We start from the raw sequence: 16,836 nt of genomic DNA, 5'->3' as shown, positions 1-16,836 counted from the left end.
TTAGCAGATGTTTATTTATTTACCTTTATTTAACTAGGCAAGTCAGTTAAGAACAAATTCTTATTTTCAATGATGGCTTAGCAACAGTGGGTTAACTGCCTGTTCAGGGGCAGAAAGACAGATTTGTACCTTGTCAGCTTGGGGGTTTGAACTTGCAACCTTCCAGTTACTAGTCCAACGCTCTAACCACTAGGCTACCCTGCTGCCCCGGGGCTTTAAATCATTACTGCGAGATTCCCAAAGGCTGGGCGGCCTTCTCACCCGCTCCAATTTTGCTCCAGTAGCGCTCACTTTAAGAGCTCAGGGTATGCCCGCCCCAGCATGCATCTGTAGTCTACTTGTGTGCTGCTATAGCTCCTTGCTTAAGCTACTCTCATGGAGTTCGCAAAATATTTTCATAAAGAAACTGATATATCACACAGGTGCTTAATCAAGGTGACTTACAAAGAGGAGGACCAAGAGTAAGAGAGGGAGTGTGGTGATGTCGTGTCCACAACTAAAGAATCATTGTGGAATCTGAAAATACATTTATCCCAAAAGCATGATAGTGTAGTTACTATGTGCACATGCTAAAAGAAAGGTACCATCGCATGAGCCTGAAGTCACAGACTGGCCAAACTCATGTTTCTAAAAATGAATTCAAAAGCACTAATAAATCATTTTTAGTTTAATTTGTATTTAATTCAAAGTAAGTCACAGCCTATATGCAATTTATAGACTTTAATACAATGAAATGTTGTTTAATAAATGCTGAGCGCTTTATGTCACTACCAGCCTATTGTGTCACGCTCGCAAATGCTTCAATGTATTTCTTTGCAGGCTATAGCCTTGAAATAATTCAAATAATATAGCGTAAATAATTCATTTCCGTTCCTTCTTAGGCTCCCTGTCTGGCTCCTGACCTAAACTCAGCAAAAAAAGATCCACTTTTCATTCAAATCGATATGGTTTGGTTTCAATACTTGGTAGGCCCAGGTAGTCACAAAAATAGATGGCTGTTTGTTAAATTATGATTTTATTGAATGAATCGAATTCTGCCTGTGAGCGCGGACTGAATTTAGCAGAGCGGTAGGAAAGACATGGAAAGATTTCCAACTGCTCAACTCCGCTCTCATGTTCTGTAGCAGGTGTAACGAATGCAGTGTTTTCAGAAAGTATTCAGACCCCTTGACTTATTCCACATGTTGTTATGTTACAGCCTGAATTCAAAATGTATGAAATTACTCTTTTTTTCTCACCCATCTACATGTACACACAATACCCCATGATGACATAAACATGTTTGCTAATGTATTGATAATGAAATAAAGAAATATCTTATTGAAAAGTATTCACACCCCTGAGTCAATACTTTGTACCTTTGGCTGCGATTGAAAGTTTTTAAGAGCTTTCCACACCTGGATTGTGTAACATTTGCACATTATTATTTTCAAAATTCTTCAAGCTCTGTCAAATTGGTTGATGATCATTGCTAGATAACCATTTTCAGGTCTTGCCATTGATTTTAAAGTAGATTTAAGTCAAAACTGTAACTGGGCCACTAAAGAACATTCACTGTCTTCTTGGTAAGCAACTCCAGTGTAGATTTGGCCTTGTGTTTTACGTTATTGTCCTGATGAAAGGAGAAATCATCTCCCAGTGTCTGGTAGAAAGCAGAGTGAAGCAGGGTTTTCTCTAGGATTTTGCCTGAGCTTAGCTCCATCCTGTTTCTTTTTTAAATACTACCAAGTCCTTAACGATTACAAGCATACCATAACATGATGCAGCCACCGCTATGCTTGAAAATATGGAGAGTGGTACTCAGTAATTTGTTTTATTGGACTTGCTCCAAACATACTATGACTTTGTATTCAGGTCAAAAAGTGAATCGCACTGCCACATTTTTTGCAGTATTACTTTAGTAACCTGTTGCAAACAGGATGCATGTTTTGTAATATTTGTATTCTGTACAAGCTTCCTTCTTTTCACTCTGTCAATTAGGTTAGTATTGTGGAGTAACTACAATGTTGTTGATCCATCCTCAGTTTTCTCCTATCACAGGCATTCAATTCTGTTTTAAAGTCACCATTGGCCTCATGGTGAAATTCCTGACCGGTTTCCTTCCTCTACGGCAACTGAGTTAGGAAGGACGTCTGTATCTATGTAGTGACTGGGCGTACTGACATACCATGCAAAGTGTAATTAATAACTTCAACATTCTCAAAGGCATATTCAATGTCTGCTTCTTTTTATTTGTACCCATCTACCAATAGATGCCCTTCTTTGTGAGGCATTGGAAAACCTCCCTGGTCTTTGTGGATGGATCTGTGTTTGAAATTCACTGCTCGACTGAGGGAACTTACAGATCATTGTATGTGTGGGGTACAGAGATGAGGTAGTTAAACATCATGTTAAACACTATTATTGCACACAGAGTCCATGCAACTTATTATGTGACTTGTTAAGCACATTTTTACTCCTGAACTTATTTAGGCTTGACATAAGGGTGTTTAATCATTACTGGCTCAAGACATATACACTTTACACTTCTAATTAATTTGTAAAATAAATCCTAAAAACATGATTCAGCTTGGACATCATAGGGTATTGTGTGTAGGACAGTGACACAAAATCTAAATCTATTCTGTTTCAAATTCAGGCTGTAACACAACAACATTTTGAAAAGTCAAGGGGTGTGAATACTTTCTGAAGGAATATGAAATTTGAATAGAAAAGTTGGGTACAGCTGTAGTTATACAGGATGAGCCATGACTAGAATACAGAAGCCTCACAAGTCCTCAACTGGCAGCTGTATTAAATAGTACCCGCAAAACACCAATCTCAATGTCAACAGTGAAGAGGCGACTCCGGGATGCTGGCCTTCTAGGCAGGGTTCCTCTGTCCAGTGCCTGTGTTCTTTTGCCCATCTTAATCTTTTATTTTTATTGGCCAGTCTGAGATATGGCTTTTCCTTTGCAACGCTGCCTAGAAGGCCAGCATCCCGGAGTCACCTCTAAACTGTTGACGTTGAGACTGGTGTATTGCGGGTACTATTTAATGAAGCTACCAGTTGAGGACTTGTGGCATCTGTTTCTCAAACTAGACCCGCAAATGTACTTGTCCTCTTGCTCAGTTGTGCACCGGGGCCTCCCACTCCAATTTCTATTCTGGTTAGAGCCCGTTTGAGCTGTTCTGTGAAGGGAGTAGTACACAGCGTTGTAGTAGTACACAGCGTCTTCAGTTTCTTGGCAATTTTTCGCATGGAATAGCATTCATTTCTCAGAACATGAATAGACTGACGAGTTTCAGAAGAAAGTTATTTGTTTCTGGCCATTTTGAGCCTGTAATCGAACTCACAAATGGTGATGCTTCAGATAATCAATTCGTCTAAAGAATGACAGTTTTATTGCTTTTTTAATCAGAACAACAGTTTTCAGCTGTGCTAATATAATTGCAAAAGGTTTTTCTAATGCTCAATTAGCCTTTTAAAATTATAAACTTGGATTAGCTAACACAATCTGCCATTGGAACACAGGAGTGATGGTTGCTGATCATGGGCCTCTGTACGCCTATGTAGATATTCCATTCAAAATCAGCTGTTTCCAGCTACAATAGTCATTTAAAACATGAATGTCTACACAGTATTTCTGATCAATTTGATGTTATTATAATGGACAAAAAATGTGCTTTACTATAAAAAACAAGGACATTTCTAAGTGACCCCAACATTTTGAATGGTAATATACATATAAAATGACTGCATTTCAGTCTTTTGACTTTAATACAATGAAATCGATGCAGCCTACTCAATCACTTTTTATAGCTACTGTCTACAGGCCTCCTGGGCTGTATACAGCGTTCCTCACTGAGTTCCCTGAATTCCTATCGGACCTTGAAGTCATGGCAGAAAATATTAACATTTTTGGTGACTTTAATATTCACATGGAGAAGTCCACAGACCCACTCCAAAAGGCTATCGGAGCCATCATCGGAGCCGTTTTGTCCAACATGTCTCCGGACCTATTCACTGCCACAGTCATACTCTGGACCTAGTTTGATCCCATGGAATAAATATTGTCGATCTTAATGTTTTTCCTCATAATCCTGGACTATCGGACCACCATTTTATCACATTTGCAATCACAACAAATAATCTGCTCAGACCCCAACCAAGGAACATCAAAAGCCGTGCTATAAATTCTCAGACAACCCAAAGATACCTTGATGCCCTTCAACTCCCTCCACCTACCCAAGGACGTCAGAGTACAAAAATCAGTTCACCACCTAACTGAGGAACTCAATTTAACCTTGCGTAATAACCTAGATGCAGTTGCACCCCTAAAAACAAAAAACATTTGTCGTAAGAAACTAGCTCCCTGGTATACAGAAAATATCCGAACCCTGAAGCACGCTTCCAGAAAATTGGAACGGAAATAGCGCTACACCAAACTGGAAGTCTTCTGAATAGCTTGGAAAGACAGTACCGTGCAGTATCGAAGAGCCCTCACTGCTGCTCGATCATCCTATTTTTCCAAATTAATTGAGGAAAATAAGAACAATCCAAAATGTATTTTTGATTCTGTTGCAAAGCTAACTAAAAAGCAGCATTCCCCAAGGGAGGATGGCTTTCACTTCAGCAGTGATAAATTCATGAACTTCATTGGCGAAAAGATCATGGTCATTAGAAAGCAAATCACAGACTCCTCTTTAAATCTGTGTATTTCTCCAAAGCTCAGTTGTCCTGAGTCTGCACAACATAATAAACACCTCCCTATCCACCGGATGTGTACCAAACTCACTAAAAGTGGCAGTAATAAAGCCTCTCTTGAAAAAGCCAAACCTTGACCCAGAAAATATGAAAACAACTATTGGCGTATATCGAATCTCCCATCCCTCACAACATTTTGGGAAAAAGCTGTTGCACAGCAACTCACTGATTTCCTGAAGACAAACAATGTATACAAAAGGCTTCCGTTTGGTTTTAGACCCCAACATAGCACTGAGACTGCACTTGTGAAGGTGGTAAATTACATTTTAATGGAGTTAGACCAAGGCTCTGCATCTGTCCTCGTGCTCCTAGACTTTAGTGCTGCTTTTGATACCATCGATCACCACATTCTTTTGGAGAGATTGGAAACCCAAATTGGTCTACACGGACAAGTTCTGGCCTGGTTTAGATCTTATCTGTCAGAAAGATATCAGTTTGTCTCTGTGGATGGTTTGTCCTCTGACAAATCAACTGTAAATTTTGGTGTTCCTCAAGGTTCTATTTTAGGACCACTATTGTTTTCACTTTTTATTTTACCTCTTGGTGATGTCATTCGGAAACAAACGGACGATACAAAGCTGTACGGTGAAACATGGTGAAGCCCCAAAATTGCCACCCCTAGAAGCCTGTGTTTCAGACATAAGGAAGTGGATGGTGGCAAATGTTTAACTTTTAGACTCGGACAAAACAGGGATGCTAGTTCTAGGTCTCAAGAAACAGAGATCTTCTGTTGGATCTGACATTTAATCTTGATGGTTGTACAGTTGTCTTAAATAAAACTGTGAAGGACCTTGCATTACTCTGGACCCTGATCTCTCTTTTGACGAACATATCAAGACTGTTTCAAGGACAACTTTTTTCCATCTTGCAGAAATCAGAAACTTTCTGTCCAAACATGATGCAGAAAAATGTATCCATGACTACTGCAATGCTCTACTTTCCGACTACCTGGATAAAGCACTAAATAAACTTCAGTTGGTGCTAAACACGGCTGCTAGAATCTTGACTAGAACCAAAAAATGTGATCATATCACTCCAACTGGCTTCCTGTTAAGGCTATGGCTCATTTCAAGGTTTTACTGCTAACCTACAAAGCATTACATGGGCTTGCTCCTACCCATCTTTCCGATTTGGTCTTGCCGTACATACCTACATGTACACTACGGTCACAAGAAGCAGGCCTCCTTATTGTCCCTAGAATTTCTAAGTAAACAGCTGGAGGCAGGGCTTTCTCCTATAGAGCAACATTTTTATGGAATGGTCTGCCTATCCATGTGAGAGATGCAGAATCGGTCTCGACCTTTAAGTCTTTTTTGAAGACTGATCTCTTCAGTAGGTCCTATGATTGAGTGTAGTCTGGCCCAGAGGTGTGAAGGTGAACAGAAAGGCACTGGAGTGACGAACCGCCCTTGCTGTCTCTGTCTGGCCGGTTCCCATCTCTCCACTGGGATTCTCTGCCTCTAACCCTATTACGGTGGCTGAGTCACTGGCTTAGTGGTGCTCTTCCATGCTGTCCCTAGGATGGGTGCGTCACTGAGTGGGTTGAGTCACTGACGTGATCTTCCTGTCTGGGTTGGTGCCCCCTTGGGTTCGTGCCGTGGTGGAGATCTTCGTGGGCTATACTCGGTCTCGTCTCAGGGTAGTAAGTTGGTGGTTTGAAGATATCCCTCGAGTGGTGTGGGGGCTGTGCTTTGGAAAAGTGAGTGGGGTTATATCCTGCCTGGTTGGCCTTGTCTGGGGGTATCGTCGGACGGGGCCACAGTGTCTCCCGACCCCTCCTGTCTCAGCCTCCAGTATTTATGCTGCAATAGTTCATGTGTTGGGGGCAAGGGTCAGTCTGTTATATCTGGAATATTTCTCCTGTCTCATCCAATGTCCTGTGTGAATTTCTCTTTTCTCCTCTCGGAGGACCTGAGCCCTAGGACCATGTCTCAGGACTACCTGGCCTGATGACTCCTTGCTTTCCCAAGTCCACCTGGTCGTGCTGCTGCTCCAGTTTCAACTGTTCTGCCTGCAGCTATGGAACCCTGACCTGTTCACCGGATTTACTACCTTGTCCCGGACCTGCTGTTTTAGACTCTATTATTTGACCCTGCTGGTCATCTATGAACGTTTGAACATCTTTGCCATGTACTGTTATAATGTCAACCCGGCCACCCCTCAGAGCCGGGTTGACCCCTCAGAGCCTGGTTTCTTCCTAGGTTCCTGCTTTTCTAGGGAGTTTTTCCTAGCCACTGTGCTTCTACATCTGCATTGATTGTTGTTTGGGGTTTTAGGCTGGGTTTCTGTACAGCACTTTTTGACATCAGCTGATGCTTTATAAATACATTTGATTGATATACAGTCATGTGTAACAGTCTGTTCTAATAAAGTGACTATTGGGGAAAATCAGTTGCTCATTACCTCCAGCAGAAAGAGACCCACCTTGTATATGCTGGTACCTGGAGGCTTGGCTGGGGGCTTGCGTCGTGGACTGTACATGGACTGAGTCTGGTTGGGGCTGGCTGGTCTGGTCGACCCAACTGATCTATAAGGACAGAAAGCTAACATTTCAACTACTATACAAGTCTTCTACTAACTGATAACTACTATTATACAGCTCTCCTACTATTCTACAGGAGCTGTAGCTTTGAGACACACAGTAACAGGCCTTCTTCATTGTGAGGACTATGTGAAGGACTACTGGTATGTGTTTTTCTCTCACATGGTTAGTGGAGTCACAAGGATACCGTTGTTGTGAACACATCAAATCACCAGAGAGAGACCATGGGACCATGATGTCATTTCTACAAGAACATCATCTCCAAGAAAGTCTACTTTTCTAGAGATGTTCTGTATGTCAAGATAGCATAAGAGTAAACACAGGTGTGGGAGGAGGTGTCCTACTGTACCTCAGTTTCTCCATTGTGGTTTTCTTGTTTGTGAAGAGCAGACGGACCAGAGTCTTCCTCTTAAGGAATACCAGGAACCCAGCACCCATAAGGCTGAGAAGGGTGGCCAGGATTGCCACAGCAACCACCCTGCTGTCGGCTGATGTCACATACGACAACACGCACATTAATACACACACACGCACATCTACGGCACGGCACAAACAGGACACACACAGAGAGTGTTAATAGAAGCCACAGCAGTGGTTTAGTACATTTGACATTATTTCCAAAATTATTTCCTTTTGCTCTTGAATGACCAGGCATGGAAAAGTTGTACCAGGCAGGGAAAGTTCACTTGTTCACTCTTGTTGCTGAGAATTTTCCTGCATAGCAGGAAATGCAAATTTAAAAAGTCTTCTAATGCTAGTAATTTATTTTCCTGCTTATTTTACTGCTGTAGCAAACTGGCTCAAATTAAGTTCCTGCATCTGTAGTTGTAATGAGTTTTATGTAGCTAGGATGAATACAGATGTAGAATCTTAATTTGACCTATATTGTCACAACATAATACTGCAGCAACAGGATTTGATTTTTCAGTCCATAATGTTGCTTGATTTCTGGTTAGGCTGGCCAAAAGTAGGCTACATGAAAAGTGCAATGCTATTAATATATCTGTGTGTTAGTGCAGGTTTTCAGTGAATATATGTAAATCCCAAAGCTCATCTGCATTTCCTGTGGTGCAGCAAAATTCTCAGCAACAAAAGAGTGGTCAAATTAAGATCCTACATTTGTCGGTGACTGAGGTAGATCTGTCAAAATAAATTAACTTGCTGTAAGCAGGTTATGAAATCACAGCTAAAGGTGTTAAATTACCCCAAACTAACTGTCTTAGTGTCTGCACTGGCTAGTGAGAAAAAGGGTGAAGTTAGTGAAGTAAAAAGATGAAAGAGCGTACTGTACCTGCCAATCTCATTGGTCCACTGTCTAGGCTGCCCCCAAACCCCGCCCTCTCACAGAAGGGAGGGGCCCAGTGCGCCTCACAATGGCAGTTCTCCAAGTTGTTACACACCTAGAATCACAATGCATGCTGCTTAGTATTAACACATATTTACCTGTACAATACAATACTGTCCATAGCTTGTGTTTTACCAATAGACACTGGTCAGAGCACAGGGAGTTGTGTGCCAGAACTCTAGGCTCTTGTGATCATCAAACACAGGTCAGTGAAAGACTACAGTGCAAGGATTCATGGGATATGGCAAGTATGCATGACTTATTTTACTTACTTCATAAGCTACCAGTATGCATCGTACTTGAGCCTGCATTTCTTCAGAGAAGAGAGAGATGAAAATAGGATCCCAGCCCACAATGTTTGGATTACCTCTACAAATAAACCACACACTCGTTCCATCAGACACATCGGTTTTGATGTGGCAGGCGCCATAGACTGTGCAGTATCAAACATGATTGAGAAAACATGTGCAGAGGACAGCCCATCCCAAAAAAGTTTTCTGAGCGGGAAAGGGATCCAACAGGATTCCCTAGCGGGATATTGGAGTCCAGCTGTCAGCTGCAGGGAGGCCTGTGGTTGGGATAATTCCAGATCAGATCTGGCCCCGAACTGGGAAGACCTTTCCCTGCCTCCCTCGTAGTGACTGGCACTCCCTTATGTGTCTGGAGTGTTTGGGGCTAGGGGTGGTGTAGGTCAAGATTGGACACTTAAGGACACTTAAGAACCCATGAGGGGAGATCTATGGATGTGATAGGATTTTACCACATAGTACTGTACAGTACACTTGTAAACACACTCACGCACATACACACATCATGTTATGTAGACTTACATCTACACAGAGCCACATATGGAGATGCATACTGGCTCTGGATCTACAGTTTAGGGTCGGTTATATTTGAGGACATCGTGTGGGTCTGACTATTGTCAATATAAGGTTACATTTAGAGAAATAAAGGCACTAATGTGTAGTTAGCACAGAGTGGTGTGGCAATTAGTTTTTATTTTCTGGGGCCCGTACTTTTCCCTGATCTGGTAACCTAACCAGTTAAAACTCCAGACTTTATACGGTATGATGGGATTCATCTGTTGTATAAAAAAAATATGAGCTGTGATGGGACCAGACTATTTCTAATCAGTTCACATGGTTTAAAAAAACTCCTGAACTTGGGGAGGATGAAAAACCTGTCAAACTGCAGCAACCTTGTACTTGTTCATATGAATTATATTTGAATAAAGAAGGATTAGGGGGTTTCCTATACACAGACACAGAGAAAGCAACATGATTGGACAATAAAACTCACTGGGCTGAGCTTGCTTCAAACTGAAAAATAGTCTCATTTCCATGCAATACAGCATGTCAGATCTCTAATGTTTAGATGTATAGGCTGCTACATTTATGGAAGAGTTTTTGCTTGTGTCTGTTGGGAGTGATGTGTTATTCCGCTTGCTAAATAAATACTGGAGGTAAGTGGAGAGCGGGGGCCCGGCCTGCATGATCTGTGATTTCCGTTAATCTGATTGGTCAAGACATGCAAAGAGCCTGCAGCAGCACTCCAATGTGAAGCACAGAGAAAGTGTGTGTGAGTTGACAAATCATGAGGCAAATTGGTCTAAAAAACAGCACTTCTTTTTAAAGCTTTGTCTCGATATATTTTATTAAACTAAATCAAAAGTGTGGTGTGGTGAAAAAGTGCTGTGGCAAATGGCATCACCTGGTTAAACCTGTTCTTACATCCAATAACAGATGACATCACCTGGTTCAACCTGTTCTTACATTCAATAACAAATGACATCACCTGGTTCAACCTGTTCTTACATCCAATAACAGATGACATCACCTGGTTAAACCTGTTCTTACATCCAATAACAGATGACATCACCTGGTTCAACCTGTTCTTACATCATCCAATAACAGATGACATCACCTGGTTCAACCTGTTCTTACATCCAATAACATCATCTGGTTCAACCTGTTCTTACATCCAATAACAGATGACATCACCTGGTTCAACCTGTTCTTACATCCAATAACAGATGACATCACCTGGTTAAACCTGTTCTTACATCCAATAACAGGTCAAATTAAACCTCAAAGAAGCACCCAAACAAAAGTTAAGGTAAATGAAGGCAATTTCTTAATCCAGCTTTGATTCTGTGTTTTAAATTCACCTCTGATGAAGGTGATTCAACAATGTAGTGGTTCAAAAGCCAGTCATTGTAAGCAAATCTGGCCCAGTGTTCTACTTTTCATTAATTCATTCATTCACTCGTTCAACTAAACAACAAAGTAAATAAAACATAAAATAATTATTGTTGCATTGTTAGTACGTACTCAAACACCAAGGAGCATTTTGACTACATTTGGATGTTTCCAGACTATATCTACTTGCTAGTATGTTTGAATGCTGCTTAGCCTGCCTTCTCTATGCCAATAGATGATGTCATTAAATGATATTAATTTAACAAGAGGCGGAAGAGGAACTGTGACACCCCACTCGAAGTCCCCCCCCCCCCCCCCCCCAGTTGCTTTATCTGGGTCAATGAAAGTCAACAAACTAAGTAGACCAGACCCAGCTGCTATTGCATTGGTGTCTATGGGAGACACACCCAGTTAGGTAGACCGCAACTGACAATATTTTTTCAACGGTAAACTGCCTGAGTGAACTATCTTCATTCATCCGCCATCTTTGATTTAACCTCTCTGGGTCGATGAAGATTGATTGTATAGCATGGAAGTAGCTGCCGTAATTCATGGGAAAAGCAGTAACTAAATTGGTGCTCGGTGTAGCAGAGTAAAGGGCTTAGTGTACTAGCTAGAGGGCTCTACGATGGCGTGTGCTCCAAGGTTGAAAAATATATGCGCACACAAAGAAATTTAGGAGCACAATGAAAAAGGCTAGAATCATACATTTTTCTAGACGCACTGGTTCTCCTAAATTTAAATTCCAGGTCGCACAGCAACATTTGCGAGTAAATGGTTGCTCAGTAAAGCCCTGTACTGCTCTATTTTATGCTATGTTGAGGTCAATAAAATGCTGTGATAAGTTAATAACGTTGACATGACACCGGTGTTTAGCTAAGAGACTGGAATAAGTCACTGCCTTCTAGATACTCAGCATAAGATGATACCCTCCAACTCGGAGTACTCACCCCTCGTCCGCTGCACTTCCCTGAACACTGGTGCACACCAAACACACTGACATTCTGGCACTGACGATTCAGACACATCTATGGAATAGAGAAAGAGTCATGTTGAAAACATATTACTCTGCATGTGATGTTAATTATTGAATGGAAAGCATATCTTCCGAGATCTGCTATCTATTCTACTTAATGTACTTCGTAAGAGGCCCAATTCAACTGATCCCAAAAATGAAAGTAAGTGATTGGTTTGGAATTGGGCCAAAGACAAGTGTGGGCATTAGCATCTCCACCAGCGGTGACGGTAATCTCTCTCTAGCTCTGCTTGATAACAGCTGCAGTGCCCTACAGAGTACCCTCACCATGCCCTCTCCACACTTGGTGCCAGCCAGAACCAGTCCAGGGTCGGGCATGTCATCACCCAGGTAAACGTGGGTTCCCCGACACAGGATCCTCCCTCCTTCCTGAAGAGGGATGTTGGTTTCTATGGAGACGGCATTGGTGCCAATCACAGGCCGGTTGGCCCCTCCTTGACACTGAATTTTGCCACACTTTGCGTCTCTGTGTAAAAAAACAACAACACACGCATAGACACATAAACACACATGCAACATAAATGACAAGGCATAAAGTTTAACATTGACAATTTCCGGCGTGTGACATCGTGTGCAATTATAACCAAAGATGAAAGACTAGACAGCCTTCGTCTCACCCTAATAATGACTCCCTCAGTGCTCCAGTCATTAAAGCAATTACATCAATTAACAAATGCTTGATTAGAGATTTCACCCATGGGAGATCTAAGAACAATAGGATAAAGTGCTTCATGAATACTTCAAACTGTAATTAGCCTTCATTATCTCTAAATTGTGTTTTTCTCTCTATTAATGATTCCTATGCTATTTGTCCCATTTAATGTGCCATGCTGATTGTCGATGGCACTCTTGATAATACCAATTCAGATAAACAATGTTGCTTTATTCATTTGTCTTTCTAGCTAGCTCTTTTTGCTTCGAAGACATGACATGCATAACAACAGCTGCTCAGTCTTACCGGGCTTCACACTTGGCAAACGATCCTTTGGAGTCCTTCCCACAGTTCCCGTAAGGATCTCCTGCTGAGTTGACCCTCTCAAAGCAGATCCCTGGGGCAGGTTTGGCTCCTGCAGGAGAAAGTGAGAGAGAGGAATATAGAGCGATAGAAATGGGGGGAGAGCAAGAGAGAGAGAGTGAGAGAGAAAGGGTGATTTATGAGCTAGGATTAGTTTTTCCTTAGCTACTTCAATAAACATGTTAAGGAAAGTTACAGATGTACTCATCTTAGAGCTCCAAACATGGAAGACTTTCATCAAGTGGTCCTGATCATTTGTGGCGCTCTACTGACCTGGTCCCCATAGCGTGATGCACTGCTGCTCATGAGTCTGGCAGATGCCGTTGTAGCAGTATCCATCCACATTGTGGCAGGAGTGACCGTCGTGCAGGTACACGTTGGCAGGGCAGTGGGGATTGGCACCAGTACAGAACTCTGGCAAATCACAGGAGTTACTGGACTCTCGACACGGTGTGCCAGCAGGTTTCAGCTGCAGAGAGAACACACACACGCACAAACACCAACAAACACCCCCGACAGCCAGCCCGCAGACACACAGACACACAGACACAGACACACACACACACACACACACACACACACACACACACACACACACACACACACACACACACACACACACACACACACACACACACACACACACACACACACACACACACACACACACACACACACACACACACTGTGAGGGCCCTGTGCTTGAATACAGCTTCATGTATTGGCTTAAAAGTCCCTGGAAACAAAATGTCTTAATTTTTTACTGTAAACACATGGTTGTGTAATACTTGTCAATGGAGCAGAGATAATTAGATTCCCACTCTTTATCATTTTGACGGGGAGGGAAAGAGTCAGAAAGAGACAGAGAGCAAAAGTGCAAGGGAGAGGGAGGGAAAGAGAAAGACAGTTGGGAGAGGTATAAAAAGAGAAACAGAAAGAGTAGTTGTACCCTGCAGTCCTCGCAGCACTGTCCGTGGGCGCACACGGCATTTCCCTTCAGGGTGCAGGTGGTGGCATTGCAGCAGGGGTTCATGCATTCCTGAGTGACACAAAACAAAGCAACACATGGACCTGATTAATGGTCTGGACCCCCAACTCTCAGCTGCTGCTGCTGTGTCCATCTCAGATCAGTGTTCCAGCTCAGGGAGAGCACATCCTGTAGGGAATCAATTGACTGTAGCCCTGGAGTCCCACAGCCCCTTAACACTGTGAGCTAAAGCCTGGAGACACAATAGCACAGAACAATCCAACAGGAGAGAGGCCATTCTCTGTCAGGGTCAGACAGGAGAGAGGCCCTTCTCTGTCAGGGTCAGACAGGCGAGAGGCCATTCTATGTCAGGGTCAGAGAGGAGAGAGGCCATTCTCTGTCAGGGTCAGACAGGAGAGAGGCCCTTCTCTGTCAGGGTCAGACAGGCGAGAGGCCATTCTATGTCAGGGTCAGAGAGGAGAGAGGCTATTCTCTGTCAGGGTCAGAGAGGTGAGAGACCATTCTCTGTCAGGGTCAGACAGGAGAGAGGCCCTTCTCTGTCAGGGTCAGACAGGCGAGAGATCATTCTCTTGGAGGGGTCAGACAGGAGAGAGACCATTCTCTGTCAGGGTAAACATATCTTCAGCTCATATGTTTTGGATTTGTGGTTGGCTCTGTTGTTAAAACAACATTATGTTTTGATGTCCCTTGCGTTGCCTGTCTATACAATGGGTGGGTGGATGGGGAGTTCCAGAGCTCAAGCTCAGCTGTGGTGATTGAGATGGTGTATTGTAGGTTGGGAAGGGGGTGTGGTAGGTTAAGGGGGCTTTGGTTGAGGTTTCATTGAGGGTGAAGATAGTGAAAGGATCTTGTAGAGGTAATTGAGTGGCTGGTGGGGTGAGCTGGGGTTGGTGAGCTTTGAGGCCCCTGAATCCTGGAGATTACAAACATGTAACACAATAGAAGGAAATGGAGAGCTGGCCACAGAGGGAAAGAGGTGAAGAGGGCGAAGGGGGGGGGGGGGGGGGGGGGTTAGAGAGAGACAGATAGGTGTCGGAGAGTGAATGACGAGGTGATGGAGCGAGAAATGAACTGGGATTGAGATTGAGAGGGAGAGAGGGGTAAAAGTATAAGGCTAATTAAAGATATTAAGTGAAGGGCAGAGTGAAAGAGCACAGAACGGCGTTAAAAACCTTTCATTAGAGGACAAACGCCATCAAATTCCTTTTCCAGGCCACAACAGAGTCCCGGCTACACCATCTCTTCTTCGTCTTCACTTCCCAACAAGACCCTGGTACGTTGACTCTGTGGCCTGACAAGGTGTTGATGCTGATGGGTCAGGACTAGAGGTGGTCTAGTTGGCCACTGCTGCTCTGTGGAAGGGAGTTTTATGGGGTTGGCTGTGCTCTTGTGGCCTGACGTCAGCCTATTGTTTTGTTCGTGGGAAGAGAGGGGTGCTTTGATCCCCCGGTCCAACTGGGACCACGGCCCACCACACCAGGCCTCTGGTGACGTCACTGGGTCACGGAGGGGCACAGGGAGGTAATGGAACAGCAGTATTCCAAACCACACAGCTGGTATTAGGGTGTTATAATCATTGCCTGATTGGAAATACCTCATACTGTAATTGAGGGGATTCTGGTCCCATCATTACTTGATAAATCTGTAAACGCTTGAGACCAAAATGACATCAGTGTGTATCAGCGGAGTAGACTCAAGAACAGAGATATGTTTATTAGCATAGCCACTGGATGCCACAGTAAATTAGACGTCTGAGAGGAGTGGATATGTATCTACAGATAGAGAGAGAGGATGATGGAATGGGAATGCTAAAACAGTTCAATTGTCTGCATATCAAATGCATCTTCATCAAACGCCTCCCTAATGGCGTCCTTAACCATCCTGAAGACGACAACAACACTCTCACATCCAGTTAATTACCTGCTTTCTTGTTGCTCTGTTTGAAGAGTTACACCTAAGCACATTGCCAGAGGGATTTCTCATGTTCTGTGGGATGTGAGAGCAGCTGCTGCAATGGTTGTGAGTTAGAGTGATGCTGTATGCTGCTCCAGTACCTGTTCCCCAGATGTGGGTCTGGACTGGTTTGGACTTGTTTCAGTTCCCATGGCAACCATGTCAGTGTAGTGCTCTGTTGTTTTGATGGCAGAGACAAAGAAAGCTCCACGTCGCCCTGATTACTCTCTTGTTTGTTAGGATTGTCACAAATTTGGACGGCTCACTTGATTAATGAGCAAATGAACAGGACGTGACATCATCATGGCACAGTATCAGACCAGTGCTCGGCACATATGGGAGGCTGACAAGGAGAAGGGTCTGGGTAAATAGTTGCAAATGGCTTAGGTTCTCCGGTGGTTTGTTGTGTGACTGTATGCATGGAGTCGTTTTACACATCTATGTCATTGCCTTTGTGGCAAAATAACATTGACAGTAGGGCATGCAACTACACGTATATAACATTTACATTTTCTTGTGCTGTGTTCTGGGTGATTGCTTGTATTTACTGTGTGCCATTTGTTGCAATTCTTTGCGGGTGTTAATGGTTTGTTGTAGTTCTCTGTGTTCTTTAGTGTGGATAGTGACTGCTGGTCCATTGTGTCAGCATGTAAGCTATCGGTAGCTATAGCTACAATATAATATAACAGAAATAATTGCTTCTCTGCGTTCTGTGCCGTTGAATCTTACTGTACCTCCAGTTCTCCACAGTCACACTCCTCTCCCTCCTCCACGTATCCATTGCCACACTTCTGTCCCCCGTACAGCACCTTGACCTCAGGCATGTTGTACAGACACATCCCCACTCCCTTCTCCAGACTGGCTGCCAGGTCCTTCTTACTGCAGGTGCTGAATACTGTAGGAAATGGGTACCTGAGGGATAAAGAGAGAGGAAACTTGAGTGCAAAGTGTTGCTATGCAGATACACTGTTACATTAAACTTGCTGTGGGCACAAACCTGTGATATGGG

The 16,836-nt window shown here is 43.2% G+C and overlaps 1 protein-coding gene across 2 annotated transcripts in view; it reads right to left on the bottom strand.

Annotated features, from left to right (window-relative positions):
- Positions 1–16,836, bottom strand: part of LOC109888986 (disintegrin and metalloproteinase domain-containing protein 12) — a 146,539-nt gene that overhangs the window by 8,279 nt on the left and 121,424 nt on the right. The window contains exons 12-20 of one of the 2 annotated variants that reach the window (XM_031823581.1): positions 16,562–16,739; positions 13,836–13,925; positions 13,160–13,355; positions 12,830–12,938; positions 12,139–12,337; positions 11,786–11,863; positions 8,581–8,689; positions 7,639–7,825; positions 7,172–7,274 (exon numbers count right to left, since the gene is read on the bottom strand). In XM_031823581.1, the coding sequence (XP_031679441.1) occupies positions 7,172–7,274; positions 7,639–7,825; positions 8,581–8,689; positions 11,786–11,863; positions 12,139–12,337; positions 12,830–12,938; positions 13,160–13,355; positions 13,836–13,925; positions 16,562–16,739 (1,249 nt within the window). The remainder of the gene's footprint in view (positions 1–7,171; positions 7,275–7,638; positions 7,826–8,580; positions 8,690–11,785; positions 11,864–12,138; positions 12,338–12,829; positions 12,939–13,159; positions 13,356–13,835; positions 13,926–16,561; positions 16,740–16,836) is intronic. The other variant, XM_031823582.1, reaches the window with a different exon arrangement.

The sequence above is a fragment of the Oncorhynchus kisutch genome, linkage group LG4 (genome assembly GCF_002021735.2).
Source record: "Oncorhynchus kisutch isolate 150728-3 linkage group LG4, Okis_V2, whole genome shotgun sequence".
Lineage (NCBI taxonomy): Eukaryota > Metazoa > Chordata > Actinopteri > Salmoniformes > Salmonidae > Oncorhynchus > Oncorhynchus kisutch.
This window is presented reverse-complemented; position numbering and strand designations above follow the sequence as displayed.